Here is a 20,794-nt window from a genome sequence, read left to right on the forward strand (position 1 = left end):
TTTAATGGCTTTCAAAAATATTTTCAAAAATATATCTGCATTAGCAGAAGAACCTGCTTCTCAAGAACCTGCTTATAGTACGCCCTACACAAACCAAACCAAACCAAACCAAACCAAACCAAACCAAACCACACCACACCAAACCAAACCAAACCAAATGCTGCTCTGCAGTTGAGTAAAGCTTGTTTTTATTTGAAAATACTTTTGAGTGGAAGGATACATTACATAACTGCCCTCAGAATAGATTTGTTTTGTGGTTTGTTTTTTGTTGTTTTGTTTTTTTTTTTTTTAATGGCTTTCAAAAAAAATTAAATGTAAAATTAATGAGCCATCGTCCACTACAAATAAGACACTCCAGGGTGTGCATTATTCGGCTACTGTTGCACTTCTCAACAGATGAGCTTAATGCACACCCTGTTGTGTCTTATTACTATATGCAGAGTGCAAAATTAGACCAAAATGCTCTTACATCCCAAGCACACAGTGTGTTTCCATCTGCAGGGCGGGCAGCTCTCTTTGTTGTGTGTTAATCATGACTCAGGCACACTGTACTCTCTGTGCCCACCACTCCTGCCCTGGCAGCTGCCATCCTGCTGCTCCAGGGGTGATTGCTGGTTTTGGTGAACAGTGGGCCTGCTTCCCCTTGCAAATGTCATGGGTGTTTCAGAGAAAACTATTGTCACCGGGTCCTAATGACAGGAAACATTACTCAGTCTGCAAAAAGCTCAAAGTAAAGCAGTGATAAAGTAGTGTGAGGTAATGGGTTAGATAGAAATCCTTCTGCAGGACAGACCTGAGAGTGGTTGTGAGGCCCTTCCAAACACTGGAGCTGAGTTCCTTGGGAGTTAAGTGCCTTAACAGACCTAAAGAGCTCAATTCCTGGGTTATAGTTGATGAATAAACCTCTACAGGACCCACCTGCAGCTTGCTCAACACACAACACTCTCCCAAAGGTTGGCACCACCTGGAGATGGAGGGTCACTACTGGAGCAGGGCTCGCTGGCTGGCTGGAGGGATTTTGGGGAATTATACAAGCCTGATAACCCTGCATGTGGCACACAGGGAGTTAAACCTCTCCAGCCTGCACCCACAGAGGTGGAACCAGGGTTTGCCAACAAGGATGGGCCCTACAGAGGCAGCTGGGAGGGAGCCTATAAATACAGCTCTTGGGAAGCAGAGGGAATGGTCCTGAGGATCTGCTGAGGGTCATGGAGGGCTCAGTGCCTCTTAGCAAGGTTGGGTGAATGTGTTTTAAGGTATCTATTAACAACCAGCCAAACACAGCTCTCTTTGTAAGATCGTTGACTTTCTTTTCCTTTGCTTAGCTTGTCAAGGTAGTTTGTTAAATGTCAGGAGAAAGGTGCTTGTTTTTCTTTTTTCTTTCTTAGAGGCTTTTTTTTTTTTTTTTTTTAAGCCCTGCTGCTTCAGAAACTGCATTGATCTTTCTTCCCCTCCTTTTTCAGTCAGTCACTACCGTATTCAGAGCCTCTGCCTCAAAGGAAGAAAGCTTTCCCCCTCTATCACTCCAATTGCTGTCAAGTTTAATCTTGTTTTTCTGTATGGAAGTTATTGTACCCAGGGCTGTGAAAAGGATTTTCAGCTTTACACAGATGAGGCATTCACATTGCTCAGAATATGAAATGGACACTTGCAGACAAGGTATTAATGTTACAGGTGGGGACAGGGCTCATCTTGTCTGCTCCAGAGGGTTTCTAATCTGGATCTAGGATCTGGATCTAGGACTGTCAAAATGGTTGTCCCAACGTTTGGGATCAAAGTGAGGGTATCCCTTATTCTGGCTCATATCACAAGCTCCAGAAATGGAGCATTACTTTGCTAGGACTCAGGCAGGTGCTGTGTGGACACTGTTTTCTTGGGCAGAGCTTTTATTAAGGGCTAAGGAAAGAGAGAAATGGTGCTGCAAAGACAGAGGCTCCCTGGGGATCAGCATAAGGCCTCACATCACAGGAGCTGAAGCTTTTTTCTGGTTATAGCTGAGCAGCAAAACAAACCAGCAAAACACAGAGCAGGAAGCATGCAAATGGTGGCTGCTGTGGCTTCTCCCTGCTCTGCCTGACTGACCCGAGGACCCTGTGTTGCCTCAAGATTCTGTGTTGTACTGAGTATTTTTGTTGTCTCCTTGCACAGTGCTGTGATAACCTACATCTTGGTAAACAGCCTTGTTTTAGAGATGGGGCTGTGCACAGCAAGCCTTTGCTGTGAAGGCTGTACTCTGAGCACTGGAGGGGCAGCAGAGATGACAACAACGTGCTGTAATTGCTGATGTTCCTCCTGCATTGCTTTGACAGGTTGAGTTTCTGGTTTAGATCAGCTTCTTCTAGATCTTGGGTTAATTTACAGTGATGGAAGCAGAAGAGGAATAAATTATTCCACCCCAAGGGCTCTGCTAAGCTCTTCCAAAGTTATTTTCATTAAGTGACCTGAATAACAAATTCTTTTCCATTAACCTCATCACCTGACACAAGCTGTTAAGCCGAGTCCTTCAGAACCTTATTGTCACCACTTGCATAGGAGCACGTGCCTTGCTTGTATTTCATCTTGGCAAGAAATTAACTTAAGAAATTAAGGCTACCATTAACAAGAAGTGACTGAATGCTTGTTACCATCTCTCTAGACTCAGTCCTTACAGAGGGAGGCTTCTCAGCACTGTGCTTCTGCTTCTCGAACGATACTGCAGTGAATGAAAAATCTCTGCTATTTAAAAAGGAGGCAGGGGGCAGAAAAAAGCTTGATTTTTTTTAGAGAAGAAGGAACTGGAGAATTAGCTCACAAAAAAGAGCACTCCTTAGTGCAGCTAAGCTCTGCTCTGAATGGCAAAACAAGTTTTTCAGTAAATAGTGCACTGCTGGGAAGCAGCTCTGGATAGGAAGAGCAGGAATCTCTGCTTATGTTACTAACTAGTGCACCTGAAGGAGAGCAGGGCTATAGAGCAAATAAAAACCTGGCACGGAAGATCCAGTGGTTTTCTTGCAGGTCTCCCAGGAGTTTTACATTAGACTTCATCTAGTCTGGTTTATCAGAGCCCCTGGAGCTCATCCTCTGGTTTAGTAATGCATAAAATCAACCCCTGCTCAAGTGCTCCGAGGCTGCGCAGCAATGGGGACTGAAGTGCAGCAGAGAGGGGGGTTAAGGAGATTCAAACCATGCTTCTCAACCAAACTGAAAACCCAACACAAATGCATCTTTTGTCTTTCTGGATCATGGAAGATAATATCCAGGTTTAAACACTGCAAGATTTCCAAGCAAGCTATGGTGTTTCTATAGTATCTCTATGCAGAGAAAAAAGGACAAGTAGGTGAAAGGAGCTGCTCTGCAGCAAAGGAACCTGCCAGTCAAGTGCAGCTCTGCAGAAAGAGTTTGGCTCTCTCTAATGACTATTTGGGGGTGGTTTTCTGTTTCTGTCTCACCCTTATATTTGTCTGCTCCTCTGTACTGACAGTCCTCCTGCTTATGGTCTGGGAACCCTAACCAGACATTAAGTCTGCTTTCATGTTCAGGTCTCTTACAGCTGCAGTCTCCCCAGATCACCCTGCGGGGCTTCAGTCCTGAACTGAAAAGAGACACTCAAGAAAGTGAAGAAAAGTCTAAATACAAAATCCTTTATTTGCTTAATTTTGCTAAACTCTTACTGTAACCTTCTTGGGCCAGAGGCAGTCTGCATACGCCTCCTGTCTGGCACTGAGAATGCCACCACTTTTTCTTGAAAATAACATATTTTTACCTGTTACAGGTGGAATTGCCCCATTTCCAAGCTATCTCTCTTCAATAAACCAGCACCTCACCTGGATCAGTGTAACAAATTGCAAGCATAACCATATTAATATATTAACATGCAGTATTTTCAGCTTGTATAACTTTTTGATACAACTCTATGTTAGAAAAGAGTTTTGATTTGCCAAAACAACATTTTACTCAACAAAACAAACTCCTGCAACTTCACTGGAAAATCTCAGATGTGACACTTGCAGAAATGGAAGCCTGAACAAAGATTTCCTAGTTCTAGGGTTTTTTTCTGTGTGGCAAAGGGCATAGCCAATTTCTGTCACTTTACAAAGATGATTTTGTCCTACATCAATTTAGTGTGAAGCTCAGTGGTCAGGAGCAGCTTTTGTAGTGACTGATTTTTGTTCAGAGTCACAGTTCTGTGGTACTTTTTGCTGCAGCTCTATAAATAGTGCATGAGGGACAGTCAGTGTTGCCACACTGCACATCAGCCACCTTACCAGTGAAAGGGTCTTGAAAAAAATTCCATATTGTGACTGGCTTGACCAATAGAATCCTGCTCCTTGCCTAAACCCATAAACAATCTCTCTCAAATGGGCATTTGTTTGCTTTTGCTAGAAAAAATTGTTCCATGCTTCTATAAATTCAAGAATTCTTTTCAAGGGATACAGTGGTGCAGGTTTCAGTAACTGAGGATCTTAATCAGAGATTCCTTGAGACATCTTGTATCAGTGTGATGACAGTAGAGATATTAATAGGGAGGTTGGTTATTCTCTGAGCAGTTCATTGAATGAAAGATGTAATCTGGTTAATGAAACAGAATGAACAACAGAAATTGAGAAGGAAAAAATTGTGCTTTAAGGGCTTTTGTACAGGTTATGAACAAATTGGTAACTCTGGTATAAGCACACATGGTTATTGATGTACTTTTGGGCAAGCTCTGCTGTTATTGAAGTATCCCAGAGATTTCAATGCAGCTGTCCCAGAGTATCCAGCTGAAGGAAAGGCTCCTTCTGGTCTAAAATCTGCTTAGGGACTTACATGCCTGTAAAGGCAAATAAAGTCTCTGCCCCTCAGACTGATACTGCAAAACAGTGAAAATTAGTACCTTTTAGTGCCTTTTAGTAAGCCTGATGCAAGGTTACCTGATGGCATGTGTTAGCACTGAAATAGGTATCTTTGAAGAAAAAAAATTGCATGCTATAATGCATTACTACTGAAATAATGTGGAAAATTAGATTTGATACCTCTATAACCAAACCTTTTTCTCTGCAACCAATAAACAAAGGCAAAATAGATAAAACTGCTCTAGATTCCACCAAGTTTTATTTTGTCTTCTTCTCTGTGTTTAAAAATAGAGGTAGACCCAAGGGATTAGTTTTCAGAGCTAACCTGAAGCCTGCTGTGTTTGACAGTGGCAGAACTGCATCAGAGCTTGTTGTGCTCAGCCATGTGTTGAGGAAATGCAGCACAGCCAGAAAGATTGTCAAAAGATGTCACCATTTGTGGCTGCTGCTACATAATAACTTCTTTTGTTGGGGATTAAAAAAAGAAGAATTGGGAGCGAAGCCTTCAGAAGGAAAGGGTTTTGCAGATATGCATTTAAATGGACTATGGCAGCTTATTGCAGACAGAGCACCCTCTCCTCTCAGCCTGGCTCCCTTTCTGATGTGGGTGGAGGAAATAAGATGAGACACTTGATGATGACATGAAGCAAGAGTGCAGTCACTGTGGAGTTTGTTCTCCAGGTCACAGGGGGATGCTGTTTTAGCTTGTGTTTGAACTGCCTGTATTTAAATGAGGTGCACTCTAGAGGTTTGCTTTGCCCTGAATCCCTCTGTCTTGCTTTAGCTAAGACCTACTGAATGCAGCAAGAAGAGGGGTGAGAGTGCCTGGTGGTGTCTGGAGAGGTCAGACCAGTGTTGTACCATAAGCAATTGCACCCTCTCCTGGTTCTGACTTCTCATCTGTCAGAATGGTTGGGAAGCTCCCTGCAGTCACAACTGACATGTCCTGTCACATCACCTCTCTGATATGACCAGCTATCAAGTGGTCATCTTGGGTTTATCACATCATGGTTTTATCACATGCTTAACACAGCCTGGGGCTAAGCTGACTGATCAGACTTGTCCAGTCACACAAAAATTTGGGCTTGTTGCAGATCAGGTATTAAGAAAGCTGCAAGAGTGGCACAAATGACATCAGAACCTGGCTCACAGCATGCTATGGATCTACCAAAGCCTTGCCAAAATGCACATCCCTGGCTGCTTGCTGGATCTGTCCCCCTGAGACCTTCTGATACCAGCTCAGGTGTCAGGCCTGTGTTGCTGACACCAGTGACACAATTGTCTCCTCCTGTGTGGACAGGCAGATGAGTTTATGTATGCCTGAAGCTGGGGGTTTTCCCCCTCTGCAAACCTAAAATGCTGTTGGGACATTTTTCCACCCTCACTACCATTTTCAGAGTTAATCTGTGATAGGAGCTGCTCACTGGGTAAAAATAAAGACTAATCCCTACCAATTTTTAGTGTTGCTTTTAAGTTTGGAAATAGATTTTGTTAAAGAGCTTAATCCGTTCCTATAAATTCCTTAACTATCACTGAACCTTAGATCCTTTTTCATTTTGTGGATAAGCTTTCCCCTACCCCCAATCCTGTTGAAACAAAGCTCGTGGTTAGCTGGAAATTTCAGGCTCTCTCTTCAAGGTAATCTTTTAAAAATTATGGCTATTGTTTTTCTAATGACTTCCAGGATTTATTCTGGGAGGAAAGAGCTGTCCATCTTTTTGATTCAGTTTATCTGGTATCTGTATTTTCTATTCTTAGTGGCAACAAGGACAAGATGTGCTAATATAGGCTAATAATCATGCTATCTATAGCCTTTTATGTCATCTTTGTACACAAAATGTCCCCATTTCCTGTAATTTATGACTGCATGCGGGTGAGAGATGCTTCATTAAGTTTAGGTGAGGCAATACATTGCTAACAGGGCTTGAAGAGGGAGGGCTTTTTGCTTGGGAGAGGTGGAGTTGTGTTCCTATTCAATCACATTCCTTCAAAACAAACAAAAAAGAAAATAATCAGATTGGATGCTCAGACACCATCACAGAGAGGAGCTTGACTGCAGCTGGTGCCAGCCCAGCGCTGTGTGATGCTGCACAAAACCCATCTTGGTGCTCACAAAGCAGGAGGCTGTGGTTCTCCCCTTTTTGACTACTAAGTTGTGCTTTTGGCATCGTTCTTAACACATTTCAGAAGCCTCAATGTCTGCTTGGTTAAGGCCCCAGAGTTTGCAGTAGTGAAGAAGTGACAATGTAGACAGGTGGCAGCGTCTCACATGAGTAAAATGAGCGTGGCTGTCATCTTTTTTTTATTATCACTTAGCCAGTGACTTCCTTTATTTCTAATCCTGAGTAGCTCAAAACATCTCTCTAATGATCTGCTCCTCGTGCTTCAGAGGCTGTCTCTATCTCATCATCTGTCTGCCTGAAGAGTGCCTGAGTGGGGCACACAAGCCCTCTGCACTCCCATGAATTAATTACCAATGATGCATGTGAGTGATCCTGAGCTTCTCCCAGGCTTGGGCAGCTTCCCAAAGTGTTTTCCCAAGGCAATGTCAGAGCACAGACCTTGGATTACAGCCTTTCCTTCCTGTAACAGTGCAGAGGTGAGCAGGGAGCACCTTGATCTTGGGCAGTGCCTTTTGGATCCACCTCCCTGCCCTGTTGCCACCACCAGACTGCCCACCACAGGGACAAAGCTGGGAAGCTGCCATTCTACTTTGCAAACCCAAGGACAGGCTTTGGGTTGGTTTTTTTTTCAGCAGCCCAGAAAAGGATTAGGGGACTCCTACACTTTTTTATGGATCCCAAAGATTTGTTTCAGAAGAGTCTAATTTATGTTCAATCTTCCCACACAAAGACATTTCCCTTGGAAAATGCAGCTGTTGTGCCCATTCATGGGGAGGGGTAGGTAATGAAATAAATTATGCTTTTTTTTTTTGAGACTTAACACCTTAAGAGACACCATAGAGACATCAAAAGGAACACAAACAGGATTTCACATCCCCCCCTCACAAAATTTGGTTACTGGCAGATCACCCAGCTGGATCCCATGTGCCCATCACTCCTGCCTGAAAATTCACTGAACACAGGCAAGAGCCCAGACCCCTCCCACAGATGAATGATGATCATTCCTGGGGAAGCACTTCATGGAACAGCACATTCCTGACTTCTCCACCTATTTATATGTTAAATTACAAGCATGACATGTTTGTGCATGCTGTGATGCAATTCTTGGCCTGAGCCCCACCACCTCTCCTAGGAACTAAGAACAGAATTTCTGTTGGCCCAAGGAGAAGGAGCCAGGGACTTATTTGCCACTCTCAGATGTCTGGCAGCTGGCAGAGCAGCCCTCACCCTGATCCTACTCATTAGGTCTACAAGATATCACCCAGGTTTTGCCTCATGCCTCCTTTTCATAGATTTAAGCTTATTTGGGGAAAGGGGTTGGGGGAGAAGCTCCTGGTTAAATGCAATCATTAACTGAAGTGGTCTTTGATTTCTCTGTTGTTTAGTTTAATTAGATGGAATTCATTTTGAAGGCAGCCACCAGTGTCAAAGGCATGTTAACTATAGCTGTGAATTATTACTGCATCAATAAAAATAATGAAAAGCTTGGATGCTAGCAGAGCCATTAGGCTTTGGAGCAGTAACTGCTAGTTTTCTGTTTTCAGACACACTCTTTCTTCCTTGTTGTGCCTTTCAAATATTCTCATCCTGAGAACTTGTGGCCAGTTTTTCTCAGCTGCTTCTCTTCTTCAGAGCCTGCTTTTGCTCTGAGTGTATCTAACTAGGTTCAGCCTTCCCTTGTCACTTTGAACCTCTCATTCCAACTTGGAAATGAATGCTTTGAGTCCTACCAAAGGACACAGCACCTGTACTGTCAGACCCACCAGCCTGTTACCCTCTCTGTCACAGTGCTCAATAGCAAGAACTCAGTAAGAACAGGTCATGCCTGTCCTTGGTCCAGATGCTCTGGTTTCAGCAGCACCTTCCTGAATCAGCTGAACTTGTTTAACTCCAGGAAGAACACCAATACTGCTGCTATGCCATGATTAACACTGCAGAAGGGCTGTGCAGAGCCTTGCTCTTTGGGCTTGCTTTGATCACTCTGTTGTATTTCACACCTTTGTGCGAAGCTTGCTGGCACCACCTCATCCCTGATATTCCAGAAAAAAGAAAACACCTAAAATCACCACATCAGCAAGAGTTTGTACAGCCTGTATTGTGAGTGATCTCCCCACACCAATCCTTAACTTGTAGGTTTAGGAGGCAGTGCTTGCTGCAAGGCTTAGCATTTCAGCTGGCAAGTCTACAAATCTCTCCTTCAGCTCCAGAAGAAAAATAAACCTTTTGCTGAAGGAGACAGAATAACATTTCTCACAGCTACAAACCCAGTTCCTCTGGACCTGCTGCAAAGAACCTCTGTGGGCTTTACCTGCAGCTGAGAAAGATCCACAGGAACCACTGCAGCCAGGGCTTGAGGTCATCAGCTGCTTCTAAAACTCCCCTCTAATTGCCTGCAGAATCTGGCTTGTATGTCCTGAGACATCTGACTTCCCCAAAAAGTCCTGTCAGTGAGAGCACAGGGCTGGAAATGCTAGCAGTGAGCTTGAACATCTAATAAGTACCAGCAAGTGTGCAGAAATCAAGGGCTGTTTGGTGGTAAGAGCTCAACTCTGCACCAGACTGCACACAGAACAAAGAACCCTGTGTAAGGAGGAAAAAGTAAGCTAAACCTCATTGTATCAAGAAAGTTACTGGATTTGGGCAAGAATAAATGGTTTAATGCAACATATAATTTCTGGCTCACAAAAGACTCATCTATAAAAGTTCATAAAATAAAGTTAAAAGTTCATCTATAATATTTACATAAAGACTAAAGCAGATTCTCACTCAGCTCATCTGAAAGAGGATTTTTGAGGTGAAATTTTAAATTTGTTAATGCTATCGAGTGCAGCAACCTTTCAGCAGCAAGTGCCTGAGGATTAGCAACTAAGACTGAAAACTTCCCTTTTTTCTCTCTAGTTTCCTCTTCACAAGCACATCCTTCCAGGGTTTCTTTCTGTAAAGCTTTTAAAGCTCCTTTTGGAAGATATATGGACAGGTACCTCATCAGTTCTCCTGAAGGCCTTTGGACCATTTAAACAAACAATCACAGCCATAAATACAGAGATCCCTTCTCTTTTTATTCTCACTATTGAGGAATTGCATTTGTAGTCCCATCTGTGAATCAGATTAATTTGGAGCCATCTGCCATAAGCAAATCACTAATTTTGGCAGATACCAGAGAGATGCTGGTACCATCCTTTTGTAAACATTTGATGTCAGCTCTTGATTGCTGTGAAGAAAACAGCTCCCTGTAAAGGTGCTTCTGGGTACACTGTGAAGGTGGAGGAGTTCAGCTGACTGACTACAGCTTCTTAAAGAACAGGATGAAGGCTCAGCAGTCAGCACAAACTGTGTCTGCTGTGCTGCAGACACCACTTCAGGAAGGCACAACTGTTACTAATGATAAATAGAAAGTGAAGTGAATATGTAGGAAAATGTGAGCTGTCAAATATACATGTCCTGCTTTTCACTAATGCAGCTGAGGAGAAGGCTCCAGCCTGGCTGAAAACGTAACCCACTGGACTGATGTTTGTACAGTAAAAGAAAATAAATCTGCTATGACTTGTAGGAAAAAATATGCTTAAAGACTGAAGAGTTTAGTACACAGGAAACCTTATCCAATCAGAGATTTTGTTCAATGGGCTTCTTATATACAAAACCTTGCTCCTGGGGTAGTACTGGATCAAAAAAATAAATAATGGCAAGTTCCCTCTTAATTGCAATCCTGTAGGACCCCAGCCAGATCTCTGGTCTTGGTGTGTACCTCCAGAACAGAACAAAATGTTGTTTTGCCATTGTGTGTACTGGACCTGTCCTGTGCACAGATGATTTTGCAGTTTAACATCCTACCCCAGCAGAGATGAGCCTCCTGACTCAACAAACCTAAAGGCAATAAGCATCTGGGAGTGCTGATTGTTACAATTTCTAACCTAGACCTCCTCTTTGGTGATTATTCACTGGTTTGTTGTCTTACCTAAATAAAATGACAGGCATTATGTGGCAGCCCTGAGCATGGATTGCCAAGCCAAGCAGCCTGCCACATGTGTATCCTTCTCTCCTGCCCCTATACAGTACAGTATCAGCCTCTTCACTGTCCTGAAAAGCAAACAATCACTATCAGAGCATCAGATCATGCCCCCTTTTTCTTTCCTGACTAAAACTCTCTGCTGGAAAGGCAATGCCTGAATACCATCCAGATGCCATCAATGTTAGTTTTGTCCCTTCCTCTTAATATTTGTAAACAAATATTCTTGCTTCTCAAATGTCTGTCATCTATTGAGGAAAAAAACCCAAACTATCCTATAATCAAAGTGAGCAATCAGCAATATAGTGACCAGCCCAAGTGAATTATGTTTTTTAAAAAAAGCTTAGAGGATTAGTTGGAGTAAATTATGTAACATTTGAAAATAACAAGTGAACTTGGAAAAACTACAGAATGAGGAAAGCTCTTTTGTTACTTAATCTATTTTGAGTAGGTAATTAAATTTTCCTTTATTTCCCTGATAATTCAGCTCTTAGTGCTGTGCCAAGTCCAGAGCACATCCCGCTGAGGTCAGCAAAGCTCCCACCTACACTGCAGTGTCCCAGCCTGGGGCTCCACTTCCTCTGCACCAAGGCATCTTCCATCCCATTCTGGACAACACTTCACACACTGACAGAGTTACCCTGGCTGTGACTGGTGAAGCTTTCTCCTCAGCTTTTTAGCAAGAGACTCCCAGAGCAGTGCACAGAACCATGGCTGGAAGATGTCAGGACCGGGAAGAACAGATTTCAGGAGAAATTTTAAGTTCTTAAAAAAGCCCACAAGCCTTGTTTGGAGATAAACCTAAAAGGAGCCAGATCAACTTGAACACATCACTGTTCTGCACACTCATCTATCATGTGCTTTGTAGCAGCCTTTAGAGAGAAGTGGTTCATGCTCCTGGCTCTCATGTGCTTCACATGTAAACAGAGCAATTTTTTCCTCTCCTGAGACCCCCCTTATGCTCAGGGCTGCAGTGTTGTTATAGTTACTGCCTATGACTTACCCCTGCCATTGTCAGGGTATTTTCAGTAAATGGCACTTTAGCAGCAGTCTGGCAAAGGTTTGCAGAATAATGACTGCTTGTGCTCACTTAATAACAGGACACAAGCATCTCTGCTGCCTGCTCCCTTCATCTGTGCCTCCCTGTCCCTTACATCATGAACGAGACCCTGAGCCTCCTTACATAAGGAACACACCAAAGGTCACTTCTGTTTGAAAGTTTATTTACTTCTGCTCTCTGGAAAGGTCACTATGGATGGGAAAAGCAGAGCTCTTCCTCTCAAGTGTGGAGCACCCAGGACACATCACCTTTTAGAGACTCTTTCACCAGAGAGTGAAGCTGCTGTGCAGGTCAGGTTTCCACTTTGTTTTGGGTTTATCTTTTGCTAACTTGATCAAATCACTGGGATCCCAAAAGATTCTGGCATAATGCAACCTCTAACATTTTCAGTCAGGGCTGTGGCTGGATGATAAGGTTGTGGGAAGGAGCAGAGACATGCTCAGCAAATGGCTCATCCTGAGTGATGCTAGGCAGCTGCTTCTGAGATGCAAAGACAACAATTAACTGAGCTGACGTGAACAGACACAAATAGGAACAGCTCTTCATGCCTGGCAGCCAGAGAAACAAGACTTTGGTACAGAGTCAAATCAGAGGCAGGCAGCAGGAAAATGGGAACAAGGAGGTTTTCACAGCCCCCAGGCTCAGATGGATGAAGGTGGTGTATTGAGAGAGTGCAACCCGAAGATGCTGCTGCTGGACTTTTGGTCAGGGCACAGCACAAAGAGGCAGCTGCTTTCACTCAGGTTTGTTCAGGCAAACTAAACCTTGTGCACATTTAATGAATACATTATCCTAAAGCTCACCTGTAAGTGCTGCAACACTGCCTTACAAATTTCTCAGCCAGACAGAAACTGTTCCATCAAGTGTGAATTTTTGTTAAGGCTCTAGCAAAAAAGCAGGTGTTCTCTATGTCTTAGAACATGGAAGCAGCTGATCAGGACAAAGCTGTGCTAATCAGATTTATCAAGTGCTTTTTGTGAAAGCAATTAGGTATGGGATTCCCAAAGGACTTTCTGAGAAAGGATATATCAGTTCTGGTGTGGAATTAGCATCAGGAACTTGTGTTCAGAATCTAACCAAATTTGCTTAAATAAGCACTTCTTTCCATTTGATACTATATCACCATACATGAAATAAATGTTAATAATCATTGCTGCATGAACAATCAGCTAAACTGTTGAGATGAAGTCCAGTCCCACAGCCCTCTGCTGAGAAATACTTCCTGCAGCCTACAGAATAACCTGAACCACAGCCAGAGAAGTTAATCATGGTTTGTACATAGGATTTTGCATCAAGTCAGTACTAGTCTAAAACATGCTGGTGAAATCTGTAACAAACCTTGTAAATAAAGCTGAGATTGGCACTGCCTCTCTTCTCCCACACACATGTCCTCCTTCAAGTTGTAAACTTCACAGCAGATACAAACCTGGCTACAGAAAGAGAGCTGCACACTGGCACAGAGACAATGAAAAATGAAACAGATCCACTACCAAATATCACTGAGCTAGAGATGTTGGACCCGAAATTCAGTGGCAATAAATTGACCTTTTTTCAGGGACCTCTGTCCAGTTAAGTCTGCAAGGCTGTGAATTTCAGTGAACAAGTTTTGGTATTCAAGAGATCTTGCAGAAATCCACATGACTCCCATCACGTGCTTTCCGTGACATTTCAGGAGAAACTTGTCATTAATCTGCAATAATTACTGGCAGTTCCTCAAGCTACTGAAAAAAAGTTTTCTTCTTTTCTGATTTCTGTCCTGTTGGCCTATGGTCTGTATTTTGCTACTTACATTTTGTCAAACTAAAACCTAGTGTCATCAGTTCCATTTTTATGTCTGACAGAATAGATTCATCTCTCCAGTGCTTAAACCACACATTATGGATGATGTATGGTATGAACGTTGTCAAAGTCCATCCTTATTTTTTGCTTTGGCTACATAAAATTACTAGTGAAAATCTGTGTATTCAGGGGGTCTATCCATTGAAAATATTTTCTTGGATGAATGACTGGTAGAAAGAATTTTCTTCTTTCACACAAAGAGCAAGTGTTCAAGTAGACATCAAAATGAGGCCTGATAGATAAGGATGATCCAAGTTTTCTATGTTCTTTTCTAAGATGTGAACATGCAAAACACCTCAGTGGTCAGTAATGTGTACACACTACTCTAGTTATTGGCAGTAGTACTTGCAAATGAAAAGAAGCAAGAAAAAAAAAAAAAAAGAAGAAGAAAAGTTAGGTACAGTGTGATGCATGTCAGTTGCAGTGACAGGATTCAGACTTTCACAAAGATTTCTATGTAACCCTCTGCTGGCTTTGTAACAAAGGATCCTTCCTACAAGTTGTAGGTGTTCACTGCCAGATATACAGCAGCTTAGCTCATGCTGTAATGCTATGCCCTGCCTCAGCATTTCTGAACCAGAGCTCTCTGGAGATGGAGCTCAAGATGATACATCTGCACTCTGGCTAAGAACTGAACCTAGCAGACTGTATGCTTGCTTACAGTCATTTATAAACTTGTGTGTTTTCAGGATTTCCTTATGAAAAGCAATTCCACTTCATATCAGCACAATAGCACGACACTGGTTTGGATTTACAGACTGTAATGCAATTCAGACAGCCCCAAAATCCTTTACATCCATAAACCAACCTATGAATTGCTATGTCCACAAGCACTGTAGGACTGAAAAGAAGACTGAGTGAAATGGAAAACACTGAGTATTGCAGTGTTTGCTCAGAGTGGAAAGTTAGGATCCAAACAGGACTGCCCACATTGACTCCATCTCTTTAAATGATCCACACTAAGGACTTTGCACAGCTGCACTATGGCTCCTGCACAGCACATCTCTCTGCAGTCCCTAACACAGGACAACAGCTTCAAACTGAACTGGAACACCCAACTCACCTGTTTTTCACCACTTGGCTTCCTGTAATTCAGCAGCAGCTCCACAGCTCCCACCACCTCTTTCCGTATTGCGTAGAGCAGAGCATCCCCCACGTACACGCTGTGGCTCAGGAGCAGCTCCATGATCTCCAGGTTTTCATTCTCTATGGCTATTAAAAGGGCACTGCGACCAAGAGGATCCATACAGTTAATGTTGATGTTGTAGTAGATCTCTGCCTCTTGCAAGGCATGTTTGACAGTGGCATAGTCCCCCTTCTCCACAGCACTCAGGTATGCCTTCTCCTCTGCTGAGAGCTCTGCCTCCGCCCGCACGATCTGCAGTGGGATCCGATCTCTGTACGGGGAGAAGTTGACCTTTTTGTAGTATAGCTGGGCCATTGTTCATAGTGACCAGGCAACCTGGGGAGGAGGAGGAGGGAGAAGAAGAAGCACATCTCAGTGACAAAACAGACAAGCAGCCCCTATCTGTCCCTCCCAGGGGACAAACTGCCGCAGGGAAAAGCTTTCGGTCGCTTGTTAAGATGTTTGATTCTCAGCACAGTGACTGTAGCACAGCCTCCTGAGCAACCCCACATTAAAAGGCTGTCTGAAAAAATAAAGGTTACACTGCTGCTCAGCAGAGGTACAGAGAATGACACCCTCTTGGTAGATTTTTAAGTGTTTTAAACACTTATGCCATTGATTTCTTTTATCTGTTCAGAAGCAGGATGTGGATAATCTATTGCATGTGTAAATAGGTGGATTTCTCATCTTTGCTGTTATTTCCCACTTGATGGTTTTTTTTTTCATTTCCCTCCCTTTTTACCCACTGAGCCAGGTCCTCAGCATCTCTGACCTTTCAGTGATGGGAACTGCTGGTTTACATCCTCCTGTTTGCAGTAGTAAGATTTATTGTGATTATTCTTGCTGATGCTTCTCTGCTTCCATCTCATAGAACAAGTTTTTATTTTTCTCTAATGTTTACTCTTTGGCTGGGTCATGCTTTTATTTTTAGAGCTTTCATGTTTTTAAGTATTTTCTCACTCTCCTCACTTACAAATAGGACCTTAAGACAGGCTGATGTGGAAAGCCACCACCCTTGCTGTCCAGAGGCAGTGCAGCTGTTTGTGGTCGAGGAAAATGAGAAGCGAATCCTGCCCCAGAGTAAGTGCAGCAAACTGGATGAATGACTGCTCCTTCCCAGGGCCTAGCAGGTGACTGAAGCCACAGGAAAATCAGCTGGACAGTTATTCACAGTAAGGAAAAAAGGAGCTATGGTTATCTACCTCTGTTTGGCATCCATAAACCACAGCAGATCAGAACCAGGAGACACCAGCAGCTCTAACTGGATGACTTACTCCATTTCCTTGCCCAAGGCTCAATGGTTTCCTGCAGCAAATTAGCCAGAGTTTTGTTCCAATTTAGTGCCCTACCCAGGGGAAAGAGGAGGTTTTATACAAAAATAATGAGAAAGAGGATCTTGTGGTCCAGGTGCTCAAGTGTTGGGCAGAGCCCATCTGCATTTTGCCTCCAGCTCCAGGGTACTGGGCCTGGTACTGCTGGTGTGGGTGGATCTGAGCTCCAGCCCAGGTGACACTGCAGAACAGTGGGTGGTTGGAGCATACAGCAAAGCTACATCTGTGAATTTCCTGAGGAGCCAGAGATCTGTAACAACGAGTTTGGCATCTCTTAGGAGAAAAAAAAATCAAAAAAACCCCTCTCTTAGTATCCTGGTTTCCTAGAAATAAGAGAAAAGTTTTTGTTTGTTACATTTCCCAAGTTACAGCTCATATGCTTCACTCCTGGAGACACACACAAGTGTTTGAGGCAGAAGGGCCTAGGATCTGATTAGAAACCTTTGTAAATTTATTGGCTCATTTTCTAAAGAAACATTACTCCCCTAAAGCTTTTAGAACTCAGGAACAACTTCGGGTGATTTAGAAGTTGATGTCTCAATTAACTACATATATAACCAACTGCTGTGAATTTCAAAAGCACTAAGGAATACAGGTCGTTTTCCAAACATTCATATTCTTTTCAAATATTATTTTCCAAAAATGTCACCCCTGAGGGGTCCAGCCAATTCTTGAAATATGGACAAGACACAGAAGGATACAGATCAGGTCTGGTAACAAGGAAGGACCAAAGAGATCTTTGGGAAAGTAAAGAGAAGCCCAAATGGGAAGGGAAATTTTGTCCTTGGGTGCCCATTTGGAGGTCTCCAGGGGGAAATCTATTAGCTCTAAAAGACCTGAGGGATTCTGGTGACAACTGCAGCTGCTAAAGTGGGACTGGATATTTTTCATTGCTCTTTAGTTTAATTGAATGTTTTGTAGATGGTGAGTAACATTTGCAATGAGTTATAACAAATGTCACCTTATGAAACATCATGCCAGAATTGGATCCCTTTCCTTTCCAACAGTTTTGTGGGAAGAAAAGAAAGCTTCAGAGATCTTAACTTCACAGTGAGACCTCATCTCCCAGAAAGCATTTTGTTAATACTTCAAGCACATAAGAAGCTGCAAAAAAAAAAAAAAGCAAACAAGATAGACTCACAAAATGAATTATTTGCCCTGAATTCTTCTCATCCTGTCTCATCATCCCATCCATCTGCACATCTTCACACACTTAACAGTGAAAACATGACAAAAATACAAAAATATTGATGAATATCCAGGTAAGAAAAGGGGTAGGTAACTGAAGCACTTGAAAGGCAGAGGGAACAAAACCACAGCCACTGTAAAATTTTGGAATCTGTGCCTGAAAACACACATTTTCTATATGAATTCTCTTTGCAGAGAGGCATTTTCTCCTATTTGGGTTAATATTTAGGGCAAGGAATTTTTTTCCAGCCAATGCCAGATTGCAAACACATCTGACAATATGGGGTGACTGGGTAACACAGTGATGATACCTAAAGCACAAACAGGTGTAGAAAAAGGAAAAGAATGACATAAAAATATGACACCAGGGGAAGAGAAGTTACCACACAATTTGAACTCTGCCAACTCTCTCCAGGTGGGTCACCCTTCTCCCTGAACTATTAGACCAAAACTTCAAGCCATTTCAGCCTGACAGCACTTCTGTGTTGCCTGGCACAGAAATGAGAGCTTTAGGCCCTGAAAAGCAGCCATAACTGGCAGGAACAGCTTGTCTGGTTTGGGGAAGGAAGGTTTCCAGCCACATTACTTTGTCTAATAACACAAAATGTTTTTTACAACCCTGCAAAAAAATTTCTCTGCATCTTCCAACACTTAGTTCAGGCCTATCTATATCCCCTGCATCAACAAGGTCACTTTTTTTCACTCTGGACAGTGAAATGGCATCACAACAGCCACAGGTGGGATCTCTTTCTGCTGGACTGGGCCCTAGGAAAGGAAAATTAACTCTCCTTTCTTATGTGTCATGTTTGAGACAAAGCATCATGAAAACTGCACATAGGTTAGAGTGATGTGCAAGGGGGGCAGTGAGGAGATGGCCAGGAGAAAGAAAAGCAGCACTCAATGGCATCCCCTGGTTAGAGAGGTGGTTAATGGAGAGACAGGCAAAGGTCACCCAGCAGCACTACCTTCTGCTCCTAAAAATTTCATGACTTTTCACTACAAATGTTTTTAGGATCTGCAAGCATTTGAACCCCATCCCTCACTTCCCACTTCACACACACAACACACTCCTTGTGCCACTGTCTCAGGGGCATCACAATGACCAGAAGAAAAGAGAGAGGAATGGAACTGAAAGGGTGGGAACCAGTGCCAGTTTACATCCCTGCTGTCACTTGGCCCGTTATAAAACCATCTCTTCCTGGCTTTGATTTGCTTTTATCATCATTCAGCTTCTCACAATGCTGATGAAGAGGTGGGAAAGCAGCACTGCTGCTGAGCATCCTGTGTCATGGAAGCAGCTGAGACTGGTAGGGACACTGAATTTGGCTGTCAGAGCTCAGTGCTCCCAGCTGAAACAAACCAAACAGCAGATCCTGCACCCCAGCTCAGCAGGCAAGAGGGACCTTTCTTTCCCACTTGATGGGACTCATTGTGACACCTTGGAGCAGACAACAAAACCACCCCATCTGCCAAGCTGCAGAGAGGGCAGATGGGTGTTCTCTGCCACTGGGGAATCATTCTGAGGCACTGGCAAAACCATGTGTGTGGCTTCAGACATCACTGCCACTTCTCTCTCCAGTCTGCAGAAGGGTTTGTGTGCTGGAAACCTGTGTTTTCCAGTTATAACAGCCCAATAACAGAACTGATCTCGTGCACAACGCTTGACTGCTTCACTGCTTCCTTCCAACCTTCTCTCCAAGGCTTTTTTTTTTTTTTTTTAGTATTTCAGGGAGGGTGTTTTCCTCATGTTGTATTTCTAATCTGGATTGCAGGTCTGGGAACAGTGGGCCATAACTGCAAAAAAAGGCTGAGTCTTTTCATCATGCTCAGAAGCTGTGTGCTCAGTAATATTGATCTTTTTTAAAAAGGTTATAAACCCGAGTTATGAAATAGTCCAGAAGGGCCACTTAGGTAAATAATATTACGTGTAGTTAATGGACCAACTGAATTTGTGATTGGATCCTTCTTTTAAGTGCTCTAGATCTTATTTACTAACAATGCCTGAGTGAGCTTATACCTCCCACAGTTTGAGGAAATAAAACTGACTTAGCAAGGTTCTGCAATTCCTGTTCTTCTGCAAAGAGCCCCTCTTGCTCCAGAAAATGGCTTTTTTCACGGAGACCAGATTGCAACCCTAAGTCTCACCACTTCTTATGATGTCTCTGCATCACAGTCACCACCTTTTTGCTCTGAAGAAGCAGAATTTTTTCCTGCTGCTTTTAAATGCAAAAAGAGCCACTGCTGAATAAACATACAACCTCGGAAGTATTTTAAAATTATAAAATTGCAATGACCTTCTGTATATATGGCTGTGTAAATTCCCTTCAGCAAAGGTCCCACGGTTTCAGGAAGTTTACATTTAGCTCATAAATTGTATAAGGTAAATCATTCCCCTGGAATAAGTGCTTTCCAAAACTTGCAGGCTTGCAGTACAACATGAGAATGAGAAACCGACAGCTAATAAAATTGAAGATGAGTAATCTGGTTTTGCTGCCCATGATGAGTAAAAAAGGAGAGCTCTAATAAGAGTGGGTGATAAAAATGCAAGGCTGCAGTCATTTGTGATTCACATTGGAGGATACGTCCTGAGAAGAAAAATTCTTAGAACGTTTATCACTCATCATCACTTCAGGAGTAATTAAGAATACACAGTCACTGGGGTACTGCATGTAACCTTCTCATCTGAGAAGCGTTTGTGAAAGATGGCAGCATCAAACTTTAGATTATAAATCTACAGAAAGACAACCTCAAACTTCAGATTATAAATCCACAGAAGGCAAAAGAAAAATTTTGCCAGTAACTCAAAATGTCATAATTTGACTCAAGTCCCAGCTGCAATTCTTAACTTCCTGGAGAGGGTGACAATTATCTAAGATATATATGTTTGATTTGGAAAGGCCATCTCTTGGGTATAATTCTCTTCTGCTGCAAGATCAATTGATGAGTCATGACCAACTGCATATGGGTGTGTGTGTGTGTAAATGTATGTGTGTGTACATTAAGATATTATTACAAAAAATATCATACACATAGTAAGCTGTTGGGCCTCAGAAAGAGCTTATTCCTCTCTGAGCAATCAGTGGTCCTAACTAGAACTTAGGATTCCAACTCACTTCTCAGTCAGGCTGTAGCCTCAGCCATGTCAGCTCAGGACATGTACGAGACCGCCTAAAGCTGGAGGATGGGAATCCTGGCACAGCTGAATCCTCTGCTAGATGAATAAGCTCTCTCTGCAGGACACAGTCTTACTGAGAGCCAGGATGACTCTGTAGCACCAACCTGCCCAGGAAGCCAGGAGCGTTGCAAAATT

General features: G+C 42.9%; 1 protein-coding gene across 1 annotated transcript in view; it reads right to left on the reverse strand.

Annotated features, from left to right (window-relative positions):
* Positions 1-20,794, reverse strand: part of TRPC5 (transient receptor potential cation channel subfamily C member 5) — an 89,444-nt gene that overhangs the window by 46,452 nt on the left and 22,198 nt on the right. Inside the window, exon 2 of the mRNA XM_071757605.1 lies at positions 14,903-15,301. Within this exon, the coding sequence (XP_071613706.1) occupies positions 14,903-15,280 (378 nt within the window). The 5' untranslated portion in view covers positions 15,281-15,301. The remainder of the gene's footprint in view (positions 1-14,902; positions 15,302-20,794) is intronic.

The sequence above is a fragment of the Heliangelus exortis genome, chromosome 14 (genome assembly GCF_036169615.1).
Source record: "Heliangelus exortis chromosome 14, bHelExo1.hap1, whole genome shotgun sequence".
NCBI classification, from domain to species: domain Eukaryota; kingdom Metazoa; phylum Chordata; class Aves; order Apodiformes; family Trochilidae; genus Heliangelus; species Heliangelus exortis.